General features: G+C 40.8%; 1 protein-coding gene across 1 annotated transcript in view; it reads left to right on the forward strand.

The window, feature by feature from the left end:
• LOC112253542 (ryanodine receptor 2) overlaps nucleotides 1-19,559 on the forward strand; it is an 84,652-nt gene that overhangs the window by 51,851 nt on the left and 13,242 nt on the right. The window contains exons 69-92 of the mRNA XM_024425488.2: nucleotides 74-166; nucleotides 342-506; nucleotides 1,250-1,312; nucleotides 1,852-1,986; nucleotides 2,194-2,303; nucleotides 4,074-4,170; nucleotides 7,549-7,673; nucleotides 8,331-8,382; nucleotides 8,507-8,548; nucleotides 8,882-8,981; nucleotides 9,156-9,235; nucleotides 9,790-9,866; nucleotides 14,603-14,676; nucleotides 14,835-14,915; nucleotides 15,025-15,113; nucleotides 15,259-15,387; nucleotides 15,702-15,806; nucleotides 15,975-16,056; nucleotides 16,156-17,486; nucleotides 17,720-17,787; nucleotides 17,995-18,127; nucleotides 18,263-18,349; nucleotides 18,456-18,680; nucleotides 19,185-19,315. Coding sequence (XP_024281256.1) covers nucleotides 74-166; nucleotides 342-506; nucleotides 1,250-1,312; nucleotides 1,852-1,986; nucleotides 2,194-2,303; nucleotides 4,074-4,170; nucleotides 7,549-7,673; nucleotides 8,331-8,382; nucleotides 8,507-8,548; nucleotides 8,882-8,981; nucleotides 9,156-9,235; nucleotides 9,790-9,866; nucleotides 14,603-14,676; nucleotides 14,835-14,915; nucleotides 15,025-15,113; nucleotides 15,259-15,387; nucleotides 15,702-15,806; nucleotides 15,975-16,056; nucleotides 16,156-17,486; nucleotides 17,720-17,787; nucleotides 17,995-18,127; nucleotides 18,263-18,349; nucleotides 18,456-18,680; nucleotides 19,185-19,315 — 3,674 coding nt within the window. The remainder of the gene's footprint in view (nucleotides 1-73; nucleotides 167-341; nucleotides 507-1,249; nucleotides 1,313-1,851; nucleotides 1,987-2,193; nucleotides 2,304-4,073; nucleotides 4,171-7,548; nucleotides 7,674-8,330; nucleotides 8,383-8,506; nucleotides 8,549-8,881; nucleotides 8,982-9,155; nucleotides 9,236-9,789; nucleotides 9,867-14,602; nucleotides 14,677-14,834; nucleotides 14,916-15,024; nucleotides 15,114-15,258; nucleotides 15,388-15,701; nucleotides 15,807-15,974; nucleotides 16,057-16,155; nucleotides 17,487-17,719; nucleotides 17,788-17,994; nucleotides 18,128-18,262; nucleotides 18,350-18,455; nucleotides 18,681-19,184; nucleotides 19,316-19,559) is intronic.

The following is a 19,559-nucleotide window of genomic DNA, read 5'->3' on the forward strand; positions in this document are numbered from 1 at the left end:
TAACAAAGATTTGGATGTTGCCTCGCATCTTAATGATGTTCTCACTTGTAACCCGTCTGATTTGCTATTGCAGAACTTCAAATGGGAGGAACAGAACTATGTGGTCCAGAATGAGATCAACAACATGGCTTTCTTGGTCAATAATAACAATCACAAAATGTCCAAGGTGAGAACCTTACAGATTTGTTTCTTAACTACCACAAACAGCACTGGGTGTCCATTATGTGTGCTTTGTGGTTGCGTAAAACATATGAATAAATAATTTACATTCTAACCATGCAAAGTGAATGATTGAAGTATAAGTCAACTATGTAATTCTATTCATGGTTTTTAATGAGCAGGTGTCAGACCAGGAGAGGAAGAAGATGAAGCGGAAAGGGGATCGCTACTCCACACAGACCTCTCTCATCGTAGCCTCCCTGAAGAGATTGCTTCCTGTGGGACTGAGTGTGTGTTCCCCAGCAGAACGCAGCCTTATCACACTGGCCAAGAGCCGCTTCACTCAGGTATGGAATTTGGTATTTTATTAGGATCCCCAATAGCTGTTGCAAAAGCAGCAGCTACTCTTCCTGGGGTCCACACAAAACATGAAACATGACATAATACAGAACATCAATAGACAAGAACAACTCAAAGACAGAACTACATTTTTTTTTAAATGTAAAAGGCACAGGTAGCCTACATATCAATCCTTTGTTTAATGCCAGTGGCAAGTCATTGGTAAAAATAGAAAAGAGAGCTGCCCTGTGCTACACCACACTTTATAAGTTTGTCATTAGAGAAGCTTCTATTAAAGAAAACCCTTTGTTCTATTAGATAGATAGCACTGAATCCACGATATGGCAGAGGTTGAAAAGCCATAACACATGTTTTTTTTTCAACAGCATGTTATGGTCAATAATAACCTGTTGTTGAAAAAACGTATGTGTTATGGCTTTTCAACCTCTGCCGTATTGTGGATTCAGAGCTATGTGGAGTACTAAACACACACCTTCATCTTTCACTGCACAGTGAACTACAATTTTTTTTTTTTCACCTTTATTTATACAGGTAAGTCAGTTAAGAACAAATTCCTATTTACAATGATGACCTGTCAGGGACCGAGTGCAGCACGTAAATTACATGTCTATACCTGGTACTGCTCAAAGATGTTTTGTCACTGTATGTCATGTAACTGCAATGTGCAAACCCCACGTTTTGTGTCTCCAATCTGCTATCGTTAATAATGACAGCTCACTGCTTTTCACAGAAGGACACAGAGGACGAGATTCGAGAGAGCATTCATAATGGCCTGCTACGTCTTCAGAGCAAAGTAATTGCAGTCATAGTACATATGATTTAAACCCCATGGTTTTCCTTGTCGTACTCATAGCACATAGAATACACAGGAACCATAGGTCCAAACTATCTATTAACTTGCCCACATCTTATGTAGCTATTACAACAATGCTTATTTTGCCACTTCAATTATCATATGACATAAATGAACTGAATACATCCATGTATAAAACACACATGATCAGCTCCAGTAATCTAACCCCACTAACTAGAACTTCCAATGATGTCTTTTGAGCATCATGTGAATTGAAAATTGTAATATCTCTGCCATTTTTCAAGTCATGCCCCCCGTCCTTGACTTTTCCTAAATAGTCTATTTAACAAACGGATGTTGTCCTGCGGGGGGCAGCGGATGGGTCCTTCCTGGGGCATACATTAACACTTCATTATAATTACATTTATAAAAAAAATTTGCAGTGGAGCTGTTAAATGCATATATAGGAAACACTGAATGTGTATGTGCCAAGTCCCAGCGACGCTTGTGCTAACAGTCTGCTCTCTGTTTTGTACCAGCGGGAGGCTCCAGGGGCTCGATGGCAGGATGTCCTGTTCAGGGACTTCCCAGGCCCCAGACGGGACACCTCGGACCCTCTGAGGACAGTAGAAAGGGTCCTGGACATTGCTTGTGTGCTTTACCACCTGGACCAGGTGGGCTTAACGAATGCTGCTCTCTTACCCTATGATATGCTATTAGTAGAGCTTTTAGTAAAGCCTTGAATCACAGAAGTTAGCTAGTCTCTGGCTCCCAAAGCTATTTAGACTTGGCTATGGTTGTGTAACTAAATACCTTTTGAAAACTAGCTAAAAACGCAATTTGATTGTTATCTGAATCTGAACATTTGCCTTTGTCTATAGGTAGAGCATCCCCAGAGGAAGAAGGCAGTGTGGCACAAGGTGTTATCCAAACAGAGGAAGAGAGCTGTGGTGGCCTGCCTTAGAATGGCTCCTCTCTACAACCTTCCCAGGTATCGCAGAAACCTCAGCTAGTAGATGAGTGGTGTCAGGTTTAATAGAAAAGACATGGGCACAGTTTAATTTACCAATAGACCACAGTAAACAGTGGTTCATTTGGTAAGTACAGTTTGGTAAGTACTGTTGTTTTGATGATGAAATTTCAACCACAAGATTGTCATCCTGGTAACCAAATTTCAATATAGACAAACCCTTTAGAAAATATGTCAGATCTTCAATGTTATATCCACTATCAGAATTTTTTGGGGGGGCTGGACAGTACACCTACTGGATAATTGATTTACAGCTACCTTTTGGTCCCCCGTCCAGGGTTTTAACCAAGCCCAGTTTAGCTATGATGTTTGTCACTGGCTATTACCAATGTGCTATCGCGAGAATGATTGTAAAGAGATCTCCACTTAAGAACTAAATAGATTCATTGTTGTTATCAAAGTCATTCCAAAGAGTAGATTTAGCAGAGACAATCAAATGTGACCAGACTTTATCACTCAAATATCATCAATGATGCTATTTATGCCTACAGTATATAGCATCTGCAAAGTAATCAACAGCTATTGTTTCAATTCAACCCATAATTCAACTAAAAATAGACAATATAATAGGCCTAGTGTTTCAAGCTCTGGTTGATTTCAAATGGAATGATATTTTGTGATATTGAATTGTGTTTGGTTGTCAACGCAACCAAATATCAACATTTGAAGAAGATGTACAGTATATTCTGCTTGGATAGTTCCATCTGTGCCACTGACTTAGTCTGGCTTTAAATTCAGTTTGTCTGCAAATTAATAATTGATATGTTGGATTCACATCTCAACCAGAAATCTAAGCTAAACAATAGGACTAAATCAAATCAAACATTATTTAAAGTATGTTTAAGGTTTGATTTGATTTAGTCCTATTCTTGATGTGATTCCAGCATATCAATTATTACAAGTAATATTAAATTGTAATAATGAAAAGTGATATTGAATTGTGTTTGGTTGACAATGCAACCAAATATCAACATTAAGAGATGTACAGTGGGGAGAACAAGTATTTGATACACTGCCGATTTTGAAGGTTTTCCTACTTACAAAGCATTTAGAGGTCTGTCATTTTTCACATAGGTACACTTAAACTGTGAGAGACAGAATCTAAAACAAAAATCCAGAAAATCACATTGTATGATTTTTAAGTAATTAATTAGCATTTTATTGCATGTTTATTGCAAGTATTTTATCACCAACCAACCAGTAAGAACTCCGTCCGGGAAAGACATTTGGGTGACAACTAAACCAAAAATCTGACATTGTTTTCCATTGGAATTTTGTTGTGCTTTAAGATGGTTGAAAGCATAGTGATAACACATTATAAATTCAACAACATTTTGGCTGTCTTCTTGAGTGGGTGAATATAGGTTGTAATCTCATTGATCAACCAAATATTACCCAATTATCCATGTTGAAATGGCATGGTGTTTTCAGTGGGAAGTCCATATAATCATACCCCTGTCAGGCAGGTTATATGAACACAGCAATGTTAGCATAGTAAAAGGCTTGTGGGTTTGTACAGTGATATAATTTCTAGATTTACATACAAGATTAACATATAAGCTAGTAGCCCCAAGACAATTCTTCACCATCTGTCCAATGTAAAAGGAGCCTGAGTTAGATTAAATAAGAAGCCTTGAACTCATGAGTCTAATCACAACTCATTCCTATACGCTATTCCTTCCTGTGTCTCGATTCTCCCTCTCTCCCCTGCTTCACTTACCTCCTCTATAGGCACCGGGCTGTCAACCTCTTTCTACAGGGCTATGACAAGTCCTGGATATATGCTGAGGATCACTCCTTTGAAGAAAAGTTGGTTGACGATTTGGCTGTAAGTGTCAGTGTGAGCATTCTCAACCGGCAACAGTGAGAAAGTTTAATTCAACTCATTACTTCATCTTTGTACGACTCTTTCACACTGTCTTATTATAGCTATCCATTCATTCATGTTATCAGTTTTCTGGTGTTTCATTACTACTTCATTCATTGTTTGATTGGACACATTTGCCATTGAGTTTTACCTAGTGATTATTTGTGAGGGCTCTATTATTTGGGTTGTCACCCTTATGTAAAAAAACACGTGATTTTCAACATCTGAAATCATATAGTTTTTCTGTGAGGGCATTGTTACTCTGGGTTCAATTAGAACTTTGTTTCTCTCCATGGAAGTAGGATTGGGGGAAATAACATGGCAAAGCTCAATTCCCAGACACTTCCGGCACTCAGTGGGCTTAACAACTAAATAGAGTGCTAAAAAGGGTGTTAACCCTATCAGTCCCAAGACCGCAGCAAAAATCTGACTTTCATTTATCTGCATGTCCAGCCCTTATATTTAGCCTCACAATAAAGTGTTTTACCATTTTATTTTCAGGACAACCAGAGCACAAAACAATTTGACATTAACAGTTGCATTCATAAGTTTAAAGGTCCACCAAAGCAAAAAGCTCATAAAAAATGAATTTATATTAATGCTGTAAGTACAGACATGGTTTACTCAGCTGGAAATTAATATCCAACTAGTCAGGGATAACTGTTTTGAGTTTGTGACAGCAACTACAGTGCCTTCAGAAAGTATTCATACCCCTTGACTTATTCCACATTTTGATGTGTTACAGCCGGAATTCAAATTGGATTAAATAAAACTCACACAAAAAACCCCATATTGACAAAATTGTTATTGTCCTGCTGAAAGGTGAATTTGTATCCCAGTGTCTGTTGGAAAGCAGACTGAACCAGGTAATCTAGGATTTATTCCATTTATTTTTATCCATATAAACTCCCTAGGCCTTACCGATGACAAGCATACCCATAACATGATTCACCACGCTAGAAAATATGAAGAGTGGTACTGTACTCAGTGAGGTGTTGTGTTGGATTTGCCCCACACACAATGCTTTGTATTCAGGATATAAAGTTACTTTCTTTCCCACAATTCTGTAACCATTTAAAGTCATGGTGAAATCCCTAAGTTTCCTTCCTCTCTGGCAACTGAGTTAGGAAGGACGCCTCTACTTTGTAGTGTCCGGGTGTATTGACACACCATCCAAAGTGTAATTAATAACTTCATGCTCAAAGAGATATTCAATGTCAGTTTTTTTACCCATCTACCAATAGATTCCCTTCTTTGCACGGCATTGGAAAACTCCCAGGTCTTTGTGGTTGAATCTGTGTTTGAAATTCACTGCTCGACTGAGGGGCCTTACAGATAATTGTATGTGTGCCGTACAGAAATTAGGTAGTCATTCAAAAATCATGTTATACACTATTGCTCAGAGTGAGTCCATGCAACTTATTATGTGACTTGTTAAGCTCATTTTACTCCTTCACTTATTTAGGCTTGCCATAACAAAGGGGATGAATACTTATTGACTCAAGACATTTCAGCTATTCATTTTTTAATTAATTTATAAACATAATTTCACTTTGACATTATGGGGTATTGTGTGTAGTCGTCCAAAATCACAATTTAATACATTTTAAATTCAGGCTGTAATACAATAAAATGTGCAATTAGTCAAGTGGTCTGAATACTTTCTGAAGGCACTGTATGTGAGCTTATAACAGTATTATAGACACTATGTCCTGGGATTTCCTTTTTATCTTCTATGCAGAGGAACCCCTTACCTTCTAACTCTTGTGTAGTGTTACGAATCCCTTTTGGCCCGACAGTCTAGGGGGGGGATGGTAATGAGACCCATAACATAACTCATACAAATTATAATAGTGACAAAATAAAAGTGAGAACGAAATAACTACGACAACTGAAATCTACCGTCAAACTCAGGGTTTATTAATAAACACGGTAATGGGGGAGCAGGAAAAGGGGCTGAGCTGGACCCAAGGAAAGAAACAATAAGTATTCAAAAACACCCCTGAGCTAGACTAGCCTACTTTAACAACAGCTAACTAACTAACCAAAAACACAGTGGGTGGTCCGCCCAGTTCTAACAAGTGTATTTAACAAAGTTTACCTACGGGTAGTGTATGCCCATGGGCGACTTGTCTTGGTTCCCCCTTTTCCCACCAGCAAACAAACAAACACCATAACCAAAAACAATACTCACAGGTGATGACAAAGTGCTATGGAGGTGCTCAAACAAAAGAGAGGTCAATACACAAAAGAGAGAGTGAAACAGCGAGACCTACAGACATGGCATTACAGAGAGATTGCGCTATAGAGCAAACAACTGACAGGGTTTTTAATCAAAGAGAAAGGAACAGTGATTGGGTAGGATACAGGAGGAGGTGTGTCTTCTGATTGATGATTGGTGACTGATTGGGGAGTGATGATTTTCACCTGTGAGGGGAGAAGGAGAGAAAAGAAACACACACACAGGATACACACACAGGATACTTGTATCCGTAACATGTAGCTTGTGTCATAGAGCAAAACATACATGTGCATGTTTTTGAGAGTCTCAGCTTTTCATAGGTAAAGTAGCTTTTAATAGTTTGTAGCTCAAACCATTTGGACTCTACAGACGTTTTTGTCAAGGGATCATCCCTTGTCTCACGAACACCGCTCTAGGTTCCCGTCAATCACACACACTAATGATTGTTACCAATGTATACAGAATCTGGTACAACCCAGAAGTCTGTATCTCAAGCACACTATGTACAAAAGAGGATAGAAGTCCTAAATCACGCCAGCGTTACGGTGGAACTCATTGGCTTAAGGGATGGGTGACTGAATTGATGTATATGACATTGGGTCTGAGGGGGGGTCAGGCATGGGCGCCTATACTGTAGATAGACGGTCAGTGTGACGCACATGTACAGAGTGGGTGTTGAGCCAAAAGGCTCCTTAGCAGCTTCTACCTCAAAGCCATGAGACTGCTGAACAATTAATCAAATGACCACCCCCACATTGACACCTTCCCCTTTGTTTTTACACTGCTGTTTATTATCTACGCATAGCCACTTTACTGCTACCTACATGTACAAATTACCTCGACAAACCTGTACCCCCGCACATTGACTCGGTACCCCCTGAATATAGCCTCATTATTGATATTTTAGTGTTACTTTTTTATTTTATTATTTTTTACTTTAGTTTATTTAGTAAATCTTTTCTTAACTCTATTTTCTTAAAACTGCATTGTTGGTTAAGGGCTTGTAAGTAAGCATTTCACAGTAAGGTCTACACCTGTTGTATTCGGCGCATGTGACAAATAAAATTATATTTGATTAGTGGTGTGTTACGTTGCAGAGAGCTGGAAAGCAGGAGCGTTCTGAGAGAGAGGAGGAAGGGGATGGAGAGGACGATGACAAACAGATTGATCCGCTCCTGCAGCTCATCACACTGTTCAGTCGGAGTGCTCTGACCGAGAGGAGGTGTGTGTGTGTGTGCACACCAGTGTTATTCCTGTATTAAGGACAATCAGAGGTAAAACATCAGAATATTGGGCCTCCCAAGTGGGGCAGCAGTCTAAGACACTGCATCGCAGTGAATGAAACATCACTACAGACACGGGTTCAATCCCAGGCTGTGTCACAACTGGCCGTGACTGGGAGTCCCATAGGGCGGCGCACAATTGGCCCAGTGTCGTCCGTGTTAGGGGAGGTTTTTGCTGGGGGGGCTTTACTTGGCTCATCAAGCTCTAGCGGCACCTGAGGGTGTGTTTCCTCCGACACATTGGTGCGGCTGGCTTCTGGGTTAAGCGAGCGGGTGTTAAGAAGCGCGTGTCATGTTTCGGAGGACGCATGACTTGACCTTCGCCTCTCCTGAGCTCGGTGGGAAGTTGCATCGATGAGGAAAGATCGCAATTGGATATCACAAAATTGGGGAGAAAAAGGGAGTAAATAAAAAATAAACATTTGCCTTATCCATTTTTTATTCGGAGCACTATAGTTTAGTTTTATCGGCTATGCAATGAGTCATTATCTTTTCCTATCAGCTGCAAAGGAAAGTTAATTGAAATGTTTATTCAAATTCTAAAGCAATTAGCCTTGCCTGCGCTGACATTTCTCTGCCACTTCCCATGTCCACAGTAAGCTTGGCGATGACAGTCTTTACATGTCCTATGCTGCCATAATGGCAAAGGTAAGACAGAGGATACAGTAGCAGTGTGTATTTCTATACTTGGGAATGTTCTTATTCATCACTGTTCATCTGAGATTCTCAACTTCTGCTCAATCCATCTTTCTGGCGAATCAAATCTCCCCAGAGTTGCTGTGGTGAAGAGGATGAGGAGGTGAAAAGCTTTGAAGTAAGTGACTCAATTCTGCCTTTCAATACAATCTCATGATGGAAATACAATCTCATTATGGAAAGATAGACACTAAAAAATACACTACAGAGGAAGAGAAGGTGAAAAACTTTGAAGTAAGTGACTCATTTTTCTCCTATGTAGTATATTTTTCTATATTTCATTAATTTTGATAATTTTAATCATGAGATTGTATTGGTTTATTAATGAGTTGATAATTAGTTAATTGAGTGGTCTGTTGCTTTGTTTGCAAATGGATTATTCAGTCCAATATTGATTAACTGACTGACATCAGATTGGATTATTTTGTTGGATGGATCTATGGATTATCAGGAGAAGGAGATAGAGAAACAGAAGCTGTTGTATCAGCAGGCCAGGCTGCATGACCGTGGAGCTGCTCAGATGGTCCTCCAGACTATCAGTGCTAGTAAAGGTAACCAGAGTACCAACTGTTTTTGAATGTGGCTTTTTAGATATCACTAAAGTATTCAAAGTTACCTACAATCCAAAATACAGTAATGTTTAAAGATTGAAAGTCAATTGAAAAATGGCTTGTGATTGTTGCAATTTGTGGCATTGAGTTGATGTAATTATTTATTTCACAAAGGTGACATGGGGTCCATGGTGGCCTCCACTCTGAAGCTTGGTATTTCTATTCTGAATGGAGGAAATACCACAGTTCAGCAGGTACGGTTAGTCTTTGATAACATAATTAGTTACCGATTTTAGCTACAGATGAGGACACTTTGTTCTGAATGCTGGTTCAGGTAAACACCGTTCAGGCTAAGAATGAACTATATTTGTTACTTTTCCACGCTTTCTCCAAGCATTTTTTTCACTCTATATAAATGTAGGATCTTAATTTGAGCCAGTTTGCAACAGCAGGAAAATAATCCTGCAGCAATAAGAAATGTGAATTATTATGTGGATTATAATTAATGGCCATTTTTGTAGGGGTTGATACATTTTTCGTAAGGGAAAATCTAGTCTGAAATTTCTAAATGGAAATTACAAACTTCAGAAACCCAAATACACTACAAGTTTTACATTTCCAGCATTGCAGAACAGTTATCCTGCAACAGGGTGATCAAATTAAGATCCTGCATCTGTACTGCAAGTTACATGGCTGTTACATACAACATCATGATGATATTCTCAACAAGAGGAATATCCTTTTCTCTTTGTCATGCAATATTGTCTCATCCTATATTCAGTTAATTGTTTCATGTTTTGTTTCACAGAAAATGTTGGATTACCTGAAAAAGAAGAGGGATGTGGGTTTCTTCCAGAGTGTGGCAGGACTCATGCAGTCTTGTAGGTGGGTACATATGGGGCCGGCTCTAGGCATAAGTGACCTAAGCTGTTGAAGTCGAAAGTTTACACACACTTAGGATGGAGTCATTAAAACTTGCTTGACATAATGGGAAAATCAAAAGAAATCAGCCAAGACCTCAGAAAAAAATGGTTCATGGTTCATCCTTGGGAGCAATTTCCAAACTCCTGAAGGTACCACGTTCATCTGTACAAACAATAGTACGCAAGTATAAACACCATGGGACCACGAAGCCGTCATACTGTTCAGGAAGGAGACGCGTTCTATCTCCTAGAGATGAACGTACTTTGGTGCGAAAAGTGCAAATCAATCCCAGAACAACAGCAAAGGACCTTGTAAGATGCTGGAGGAAACGGGTACAAAAGTATCTGTATCCACAGTAAAATGAGTCCTATATCGACATAACCTGAAAGGCCGCTCAGCAAGGAAGAAGCCACTGCTCCAAAACGACCATAAAAAAGCCAGGCTACGGTTTGCAACTGCACATGGGGATAAAGATCGTACTTTTTGGAGAAATTTCCCCTGGTCTGATGAAACAAAAATAGAACTGTTTGGCCATAATGACCATTGTTATGTTAGAAGGAAAAAGGGGGAGGCTTGAAAGCCGAAGAACACCATTCAAACCGGGAAGCACGGGGGTGGCAGCATCATGTTGTGGGGGTGCTTTGCTGCAGGAGGGACTGGTGCACTTCACAATACAGATGGCATCATGAGATTGGAAAATGATGTGGATATATTGAAGCAACATCTCAAGACATCAGTCAGGAAGCTTGATCGCAAATGGGTCTTCCAAATGGACAATGACCCCAAGCATACTTCCAAAGTTGTGGCAAAATGGCTTAAGGACAACAAAGTCAAGGTATTGGAGTGGCCATCACAAAGCCCTGACCTCAATCCTATAGAAAATTTGTGTGCAGAACTGAAAAAGTGTGTGTGAGCAAGGAGGCCTATAAACCTGACTCAGTTACACCAGCTCTGTCAGGAGGAATGAGTCAGAATTCACCCAACCTATTGTGGGAAGCTTGTGGAAGGTTACCTGAATCATTTGACCCAAGTTAAACAATTCAAAGGCAATGCTACCAAATACTAATTGAGTGTATGTAAACGTCTGACCCACTGGGAATGTGGTGAATGACATAAAAGCTTAAATAAATTATTCTCTCTACTGTTATTCTGACATTTCACATTCTTAAAATCAAGTGGTGATCCTAACTGACCTAAGACAAGGAATTTGTACTAGGATTAAATGTCAGGAATTGTGAAAACCTGAGTTTAAATGTATTTGGCTAAGGTGTATGTAAACTTCCGACTTCAACTGTATATACTACTGGTCAAAAGTTTTAGAACGCCTACTCATTCAAGAGTTTTTGTTGTTTTTACTATTTTCTATATTGTAGAATAATAGTGAAGACATCAAAACTATGAAATAACACATATGGAATCATGTAGTAACCAAAAAAGTGTTAAACAAATAAAAAATATATTTGATATTTGATATTCTTCAAATAGCCACCCTTTGCCTTGATGAAAGCTTTGCACACTCTTGACATTCTCTCATCCAGCTTCATGAGGTAGGCACCTGGAATGCATTTCAATTAACAGGCTTGCTTTCTTAAAAGTTCATTTGTGGAATTTCCAAGGATCTCTTCAAACAGTTCAGGGACAAAGTTGTGGAGAAGTACAGATCATGGTTGGGTTATAAAAAATATCTGAAACTTTGAACATCCCACAGGAACCATTAAATCCATTATTAAAACATGGGAAGAATATGGCATCACAACAAACCTGCCAAGAGAGGGCCACCCACCAAAACTCACAGACTAGGCAAGGAGGGCATTAATCAGAGGGGCAACAAAGAGACCAAAGATAACCCTGAAGGAGTTGCAATGCTCCACAGCGGAGATTGGAGTGTCTGGCCATAGGACCACTTTTAGCCATATACTCCACAGAGCTGGGCTTTACGGAAGAGTGGCCAGAAAAAAGCCATTGCTTAAAGAAAAAAATAAGCAAGCACGTTTGGTGTTCACCAAAAGGCATATGGGAGACTCCCCAAACATATAGAAGAAGGTACTCTGGTCAGATGAGACTAAAATTGAGCTTTTTGGCCATAAAGGAAAGCGCTGTCTGGTTCAAACCCAACACCTCTCATCACACCGAGAATACCATCCCCACAGTGAAGCAGGGTGGTGGCAGCATCTTGCTGTGGGGATGTTTTTCATCGGCAGGGACTGGGAAACTGGTCAGAATTGAAGGAATGATGGATGTCGCTAAATACAGGGAAATTCTTGAGGGAAACCTGTTTGTCTTCCAGAGATTTGAGACTGGGACGGATATTCACCTTCCAGCAGGACAATGACCCTAAGCATACTGCTAATGCAACACTCGAGTGGTTTAAGGGGAAACATTTAAATGTCTTGGAATGGCCTAGTCAATGCCCAGACCTCAATCTAATTGAGAATCTGTGGTATGACTTTTAGATTGCTGTACATTAGCAGAACCCATCCATCTTGAAGGAGCTGGAGCAGTTTTGCCATGAGGAATGGGCAAATGTCCCAGTGGCTAGATGTGCCAAGTTTATAGAGACATACCCCAAGAGACTTGCAGCTGTAATTGCTGCAACAGGTGGCTCTACAAAGTATTTGACTTTGGGGGGTGAATAGTTATGCACGCTCAAGTCTTCTGTTTTTTTGTCTTATTTCTTGTTTGTTTCACAAAAAAAATATTTTGCATCTTCAAAGTGGTAGGCATGTTGTGTAAATCAAATGATACAAAAATCCATTTTAATTCCAGGTTGTAAGGCAACAAAATAGGAAGTATGCCAAGGTGGGTGAATACTTTCGCAAGCCACTGGAAATATACAGTACCAGTCAAGTGTTCTACATTGTAGAATAATAGTGAAGATATCAAAACTATGAAATAACACATATGGAATCATGTAGTAACCATAAAATGTGTTAAACACATCAACATATATTTTATAATTGAGTCTTCAAATAGCCACCCTCTGCCTTGATGACAGCTTTGCACACTCTTGGTATTCTCTCATCCAGCTCTACCTGGAATGCATTTCCAACAGTCTTGAAGGAGTTCTCACATATGCTGAGCATTTGTTGGATGCTTTTCCTTCACTCTGCTGTCCAACTCATCCCAAACCATCTCAATTGGATTGAGGTTGGGTGATTGGGGAGGCCAGGTCATCTGATGCAGCTCTCCATCACTCTCCTTCTTGGTCAAATAGCCCTTACACAGCCTGAAGGTGAGTTGGGTCATTGTCCTGTTGAAAGACAAATGATAGTCCCACTAAGCGCAAACCAGATGGGATGGTGTATCGCTGCAGAATGCTGTGGTTGCCATGATGGTTGAGTATGCCTTGAATTCTAAATAAATCGCTGACAATGTCACCAGCAAAGCATCCCAACGCCATCACATCTCCTACACCATGCTTCACGGTGGGAACCACACATGCAGAAATCATCCATTCACGTACTCTGCATCTCACAATGACACAGAGGTTGAAACCAAAAATCAAACATTTGGACTCCAGACCAAATGAAAGATTTCCACTGGTCCAATGTCCATTGCTCATGTTTCTTGGCCCAAGCAAGTCTCTTCTTATTATTGGTGTCCTTTAGTAGTAGTTTCTTTGCAGCTATTCGACCATGAAGTTCTGATTTCACGCAGTCTCCTCTGAACAGTTAATGTTGAGATGGGTCTGTTACTTGAACTCTGAAGCATTTATTTGGGCTGACATTTTCAAGGCTGGTAACTCTAATGAACTTATCCTCTGCTGATTGGCTCAAACAACTGATTTGCTCAAACGCATTAAGGAAAGAAATTCCACAAATTAGCTTTTAAGAAGCCACACCTGTTACTTGAAATGCATTCCAGGTGACTACCTCATGAAGCTGGTTGAGAGAATGCCAAGAGTGTGCAAAGCTGTCATCAAGGCAAAGGGTGGCTACTTTGAAGAACCTCAAACATAAAATATATTTAGATTCGTTTAACACTTTTTTTGGTTACTACATGTTTCCATGCGTGTTATTTCATAGTTTTGATGTCTTCACTATTATTCTACAATATAGTAAAAATAAAGATTAACCCTTGAATGAGTAGGTGTGTCCAAACATTTGACTGATACTGTATAAATATCGTAAGTTTTTCTCTTATGTCAGCCAATGACAGTCACTCAATTAGCCATGTCAGCTAACAAGTTTTTTATTTGATTGGTTGTTAGTCTTGTCAGCTATCTAAATTTGTAGTAATCAAGGCCGAAAACTGACCGGGCACGCAGTGCACATGCCCAGGGGCCCTGACCTCCAGGTGGCCCCCATTGATTTGGTTAGTCATTCTCATTGAGATATCATATTAACATGCTATAAGTCATAGCGAAATGTGTAGAATTGAGAAAAAAAAATCCTCTTCCCCCGTGGATTGTTTTTAAAAAATTGCATGAAATTTGTTGTAAAATTGCGAAATGTTCTCTCCGCCCCATGGCAAAATGTGTAGAACTGAAGCAAATGAGCATAAAATGTTGGGTGGCCACTAAAATGTTTTGCCGCAAGGTGTGGGACCCACAAAAGGCTAGGGCTGGCCCTGTGTACATGGTAACATAATCCTCAATATCATCTGTCACAGAGGCTATACTTGGTGAACATGACAGGACTCACATGCAGGGACTGCTCTCATCCTCTTTACGTCTTTTGTTGTCTTTTCTGACTCAGTGTGCTGGATTTGAATGCGTTTGAGAGGCAGAACAAAGCCGAAGGATTAGGGATGGTCATCGAGGAGAGCTCAGGTACATTATGGAAATGAAAAATCCACTGACCGCTAAGATCTGACTGCTGGAGTGAGTTAAGATTGAATGTAAAGAACCTTTGCTCTGATACGTACTCATGACCTGTCATTCTGTACATATTTATTTTCTTTCTCTCTCTCTCGCTCTCTCTCTCTCAGGGGAGAAGGTTATGCCTGACGAGAAGTTGACCTGTGATCTTTTTCGCTTCCTACAGCTCCTCTGTGAAGGACACAACTCAGGTGCTCACCCTTAACTGTTTTAACCACAGTGCACTTCTCTCTGTGTGTTATGGCAGAGTTGTGTTATTGGTCAGTTAAAAACTGATTACGATTGCAAATTGTCCCATAGATTTTCAGAATTATTTGAGAACACAAACAGGAAACAACACGACTGTGAACATCATTATATCCACTGTGGACTACCTTCTCAGAGTGCAGGTTAACAATTTGATCTACGAGACATTATCTGTATGATACATTTTGATTGATTTGGCCTGTAACCTGATTCAATATAATTTACAAGCCTTTTAAATATTTTGGTACTATCATGATTTGAATCTCCTTCCTACTAATATGTCTCCAGGAGTCGATAAGTGATTTCTACTGGTATTACTCTGGGAAGGATGTGATTGACGAACATGGCCAACGTAACTTCTCCAAGGCCATCAATGTGGCCAAACAGGTCTTCAACTCTCTCACAGAGTACATCCAGGTTGGTTGAGCCCAAGGTGCTGATTCATCCCACTGGGCACACACTGTTGAATCAACATTGTTTTCGACGTCATTTCAAGGAAATTACGTTGAACCAATGTGGAATAGACGTTGAATTGACATCTCTGCCCAGTGGGATGGGTGTCATTTTCTCTACTGAGAGGATGACCCATTTCAAATGGTATTTCATGTATTTAAAGGTTGTGAATGTTGTTATTTGTGTTCTTACAGTATGTGTGTTTGTCTCAGTTCTGGCTATTGACAGTTTACCCAGCTGGGAAGCTAACTGGCTCATTGTATTACTATCCTCTCCAGGGGCCGTGTACTGGTAACCAGCAGAGTCTGGCCCACAGTCGCCTATGGGATGCAGTGGTGGGCTTTCTCCATGTCTTTGCTCACATGCAGATGAAGCTGTCTCAGGTCAGTGTAGTGTAGAACTCAAGAGGTGGAGGACCAGGGTCAAGTAAAGAATGCGTGTAGAGCTTAACAAGCTTTCCCTTTTTCCCAATGGGCCGTTTCTTTGTTTAGGTTTTACACTTAATCAAACTAGTTGTTACATGGTTTGTTTTGGTGTCTTGTCATTTATAGGATTCCAGCCAAATTGAACTTCTGAAAGAATTGATGGATTTGCAAAAGGACATGGTTGTTATGTTGTTGTCCATGTTAGAAGGTAAGATTCAAACTAGTTGAGTTGTTTACATGGTGAATATATTTGTGAATTGCAATAGACAAAGCTAAACTTGTGAACTCATCTCACTTTCTTCTCTAGGTAATGTGGTAAATGGAACAATTGGCAAGCAGATGGTGGACATGTTGGTGGAATCATCTAGCAATGTTGAGATGATCCTAAAGTTCTTCGACATGTTCCTCAAACTCAAAGACCTGACATCCTCTGACGCATTCAAAGAGTATGATCATGACGGCGAAGGTCGCATCTCCAAAAAGGACTTCCAGAAGGCCATGGAGGCCTACAAGCGCTACTCTCAATCCGAGACCCAGTTCCTCCTCTCCTGCACGGAGACGGATGAAAGCGAGCTCCTGGATTATGAGGCCTTCGTGGATCGCTTCCACGAGCCAGCCAAAGACATTGGCTTCAACATTGCTGTTCTCCTAACCAACCTGTCTGAGCACATGCCTCACGATTCACGTCTTGGTTCCTTTCTGCAGCTTGCAGAGTGTGTTCTGAGCTACTTCCAGCCCTACCTGGGCCGTATTGAGATCCTTGGCAGTGGCAAGCGCATCGAGAGGGTCTACTTTGAGATCAGCGAGTCCAGCCGCACGCAGTGGGAGAAGCCTCAGGTCAAAGAGTCCAAGAGACAGTTCATATTTGACGTGGTCAATGAGGGCGATGGGAAAGAGAAGATGGAGATGTTTGTCAACTTCTGCGAAGACACCATCTTTGAGATGCAGCTGGCTGCCCAGATATCAGGGACAGACACTGGGGAGAGGACCGCAGGCAAAGAGGCTGAAGAAGAGGAAGAAAAAGACAGGGGGAAGAATGACGAGGAGGAGTTGGAAAGATCCAAAATGGGATTTTTCTCCATGTCTACAATTTGGCTCATCGTCTTCGCTCTACCCTATGGCTTGATGATGCTGATGTCTATGCTCTCTGTGAAAGACCTGAAGAAGCATATTAAGAAGACAACTCTGAGAGATTTAGTCATGGTATTTGCTTCCTTCTTCCAGGCCATGATCATGGGTCTGGTCCACTTTGTCTGTTCTGTAGTTCGCTTCTTCTTATATGTATTGTATATCGTTTTTGTAAGTGGAGGACTCATAGAGGGGGCCAAGAAGATAAGGGTGTTCGACCTTTTTGGAGGCATCCTTGACCCCACACTCGATGAGGTTACAGGGGGGTCAGGGGGTTACAGGGAGAGGAGATACAGCACAAGGTCCTCCCGGGACGAGCTGAGGGGGCTAGGCCAGTCAACAGTTTCCTCCAGTGACACCAATGTCCTGTCAGACATTTTCGGTCTGCGAGTGAGGAGAGAAGGAGGTCAATACAGACTAATGACTCATGACTTAACAGCCAGTCTGACTGACCTGTTCAACACAACCACTGGCCAACAATCCCCTGCTGAGCCCAATGGGAAACAACAGGTATTATTGCAGATTTTTGTGACTTCGTTTGTCCTTCGTGAGCTAGATATGGCATGCTTGGTTTGTTGGTGCCGGAGAACCATGCTGTATTTATTCCATAAAATCTTTCCCTTCAACATTTTGCTCAGTTTAGGTCGAAACCTGTTGACAGTTTGTCCAAACACTATTGTGTGATCGAGGTTAGTAATGTACTCTTGGGTCATGTTTAATGCATATCCTATTAATGGCTTCAGGTTGAAGGTGCCAGAGAAGGAGATAGTAAAGAAGGAGAAGACAAAGAGTCTGAGTTGGAGAAAGCAGAGTGAGTATTTTTCAAATTCACCTTTAAAGACCTGATTATATTCGGACTGTAATCCAGCCTCAGAATAACTTCAGGCAAATTTAAACTAAGAAAATGATTGAATATTTTGTTGTGTTAGCGTAATTTGTTTCCATCACAGGATGGAAACAAATAAATATAAAACAGTTTAGGTTGACTTTGAGCTGAAGTTTAAAACTGACTTTGCAGAAGGGAAGATTATGAGAAGAAGGAGGCGAAGGCTAAACGGAGAGTTAGGATATGCTCCAGCAAACCTGAGGAGACAGAGCCTAAGGAATCAGCCTTCTGGGAAATGATAACCACTCACCAGAAGAGACTGTTGGTTAGAAACTCTCTATCACACAGATATATACACACACACACACATAGACACAGACACAGATACAGATACACACACAAACAGACACACACAAGTATTTTCTCCCTCCTCTGAATTTGACCATATCTCATTTCTCAGAATTACTTTGCGAGGAATTTCTACAACATGCGGATGCTGGCTTTGTTTGTTGCTTTCTCTATCAACTTCATTCTCCTTTTCTACAAGGTGAGTTACTGTGTGACTGCCAGTGCAAATATTTAAATTGACATTTTCGGCTGGTCTGTGAAATTGAATGACTGTCCTTAACTGTCTCATTGCTACTGTGTCCCAGGTGTCATCATCTTCTGTAAGTGAGGAAGAGGAGAAGGTGGCAGTGCTATACGACAGCTCAGGGGACCTGGATGAAGAAGGCCCCTTGGTCAATGACAACACCTCAGGCAGTATGCAGTTTGTCCTGGAGGAGAGCACTGGTTACATGGAGCCCTCTCTCCGCTTCCTGTCCATCGCTCACACCCTCATCTCTTTCTGCTGTATCATTGGCTACTACTGCTTGAAGGTACAACAGCTCACAGGGAACAGACAGCCAATCAGTCCTCTGTGACAGTGCATACCAATGAGTGTTGCGTCAATCTACATTACATCATATTCTGTCTTTAGTTTATAGTAGCTAGTAATTAGATGAGGGCTACACATCTTTGGTTTTCCAGCACCAACTACACTCTTAGAAAAAAGGGTTCCAAAGGTTTTTTTTGGCTGTCCCCATGAGAGAACACTTTTTGGTTGCAGGTTGACCCCTTTTGGGTTCCGTGTAGAACCTTTTCTACAGAGGATTCGACCTGGAATCCAAAAGGGTTTTCCCATGGGGAACGTTTTGGTTCCAGGTAGAAAAAAAGGGTTCTCCTGTGGGGTCAGCCGAGGTACCCTTTAAGGTTCTAGATAGCATATCTTTTCTAAGAGTGTAAGGAGAAAATGTAGTGCATTTTAAATGTGAGCTTTAAAGTAATAGTGTTTTTTCTACTTACTATATCACTTTGTTGTTTGTGATTGGCTGCTACTGTAGGTCCCGCTGGTTATTTTTAAGCGGGAGAAAGACGTGTCGAGGAAGATGGAGTTTGACGGCCTCTATGTCACTGAGCAGCCACCTGATGAGGACATCAAAGGCCAATGGGACAGGCTTGTCATCACCACACAGTCAGTCCTCTCATATGGCCTTTATAGCTGCTTAATAAACCCTGTCTATTGGCTAACAAGACATGGTTTAACTACAACACTCTAAAGTCCTACATTCATCTGATCTACAGTTCCGTGTAGTTCAGTGAGGAGCAGGCTGAATTCTGGAATGACATATAGAACCAGTTTGTCAGTGCATCACTGTGCATGCGCAGATCTCTCTCATAAACTCCCATAGACCATTACAACTTTTACTGTAGAACTC

The sequence above is a fragment of the Oncorhynchus tshawytscha genome, linkage group LG06 (genome assembly GCF_018296145.1).
Source record: "Oncorhynchus tshawytscha isolate Ot180627B linkage group LG06, Otsh_v2.0, whole genome shotgun sequence".
Taxonomy (NCBI): domain Eukaryota; kingdom Metazoa; phylum Chordata; class Actinopteri; order Salmoniformes; family Salmonidae; genus Oncorhynchus; species Oncorhynchus tshawytscha.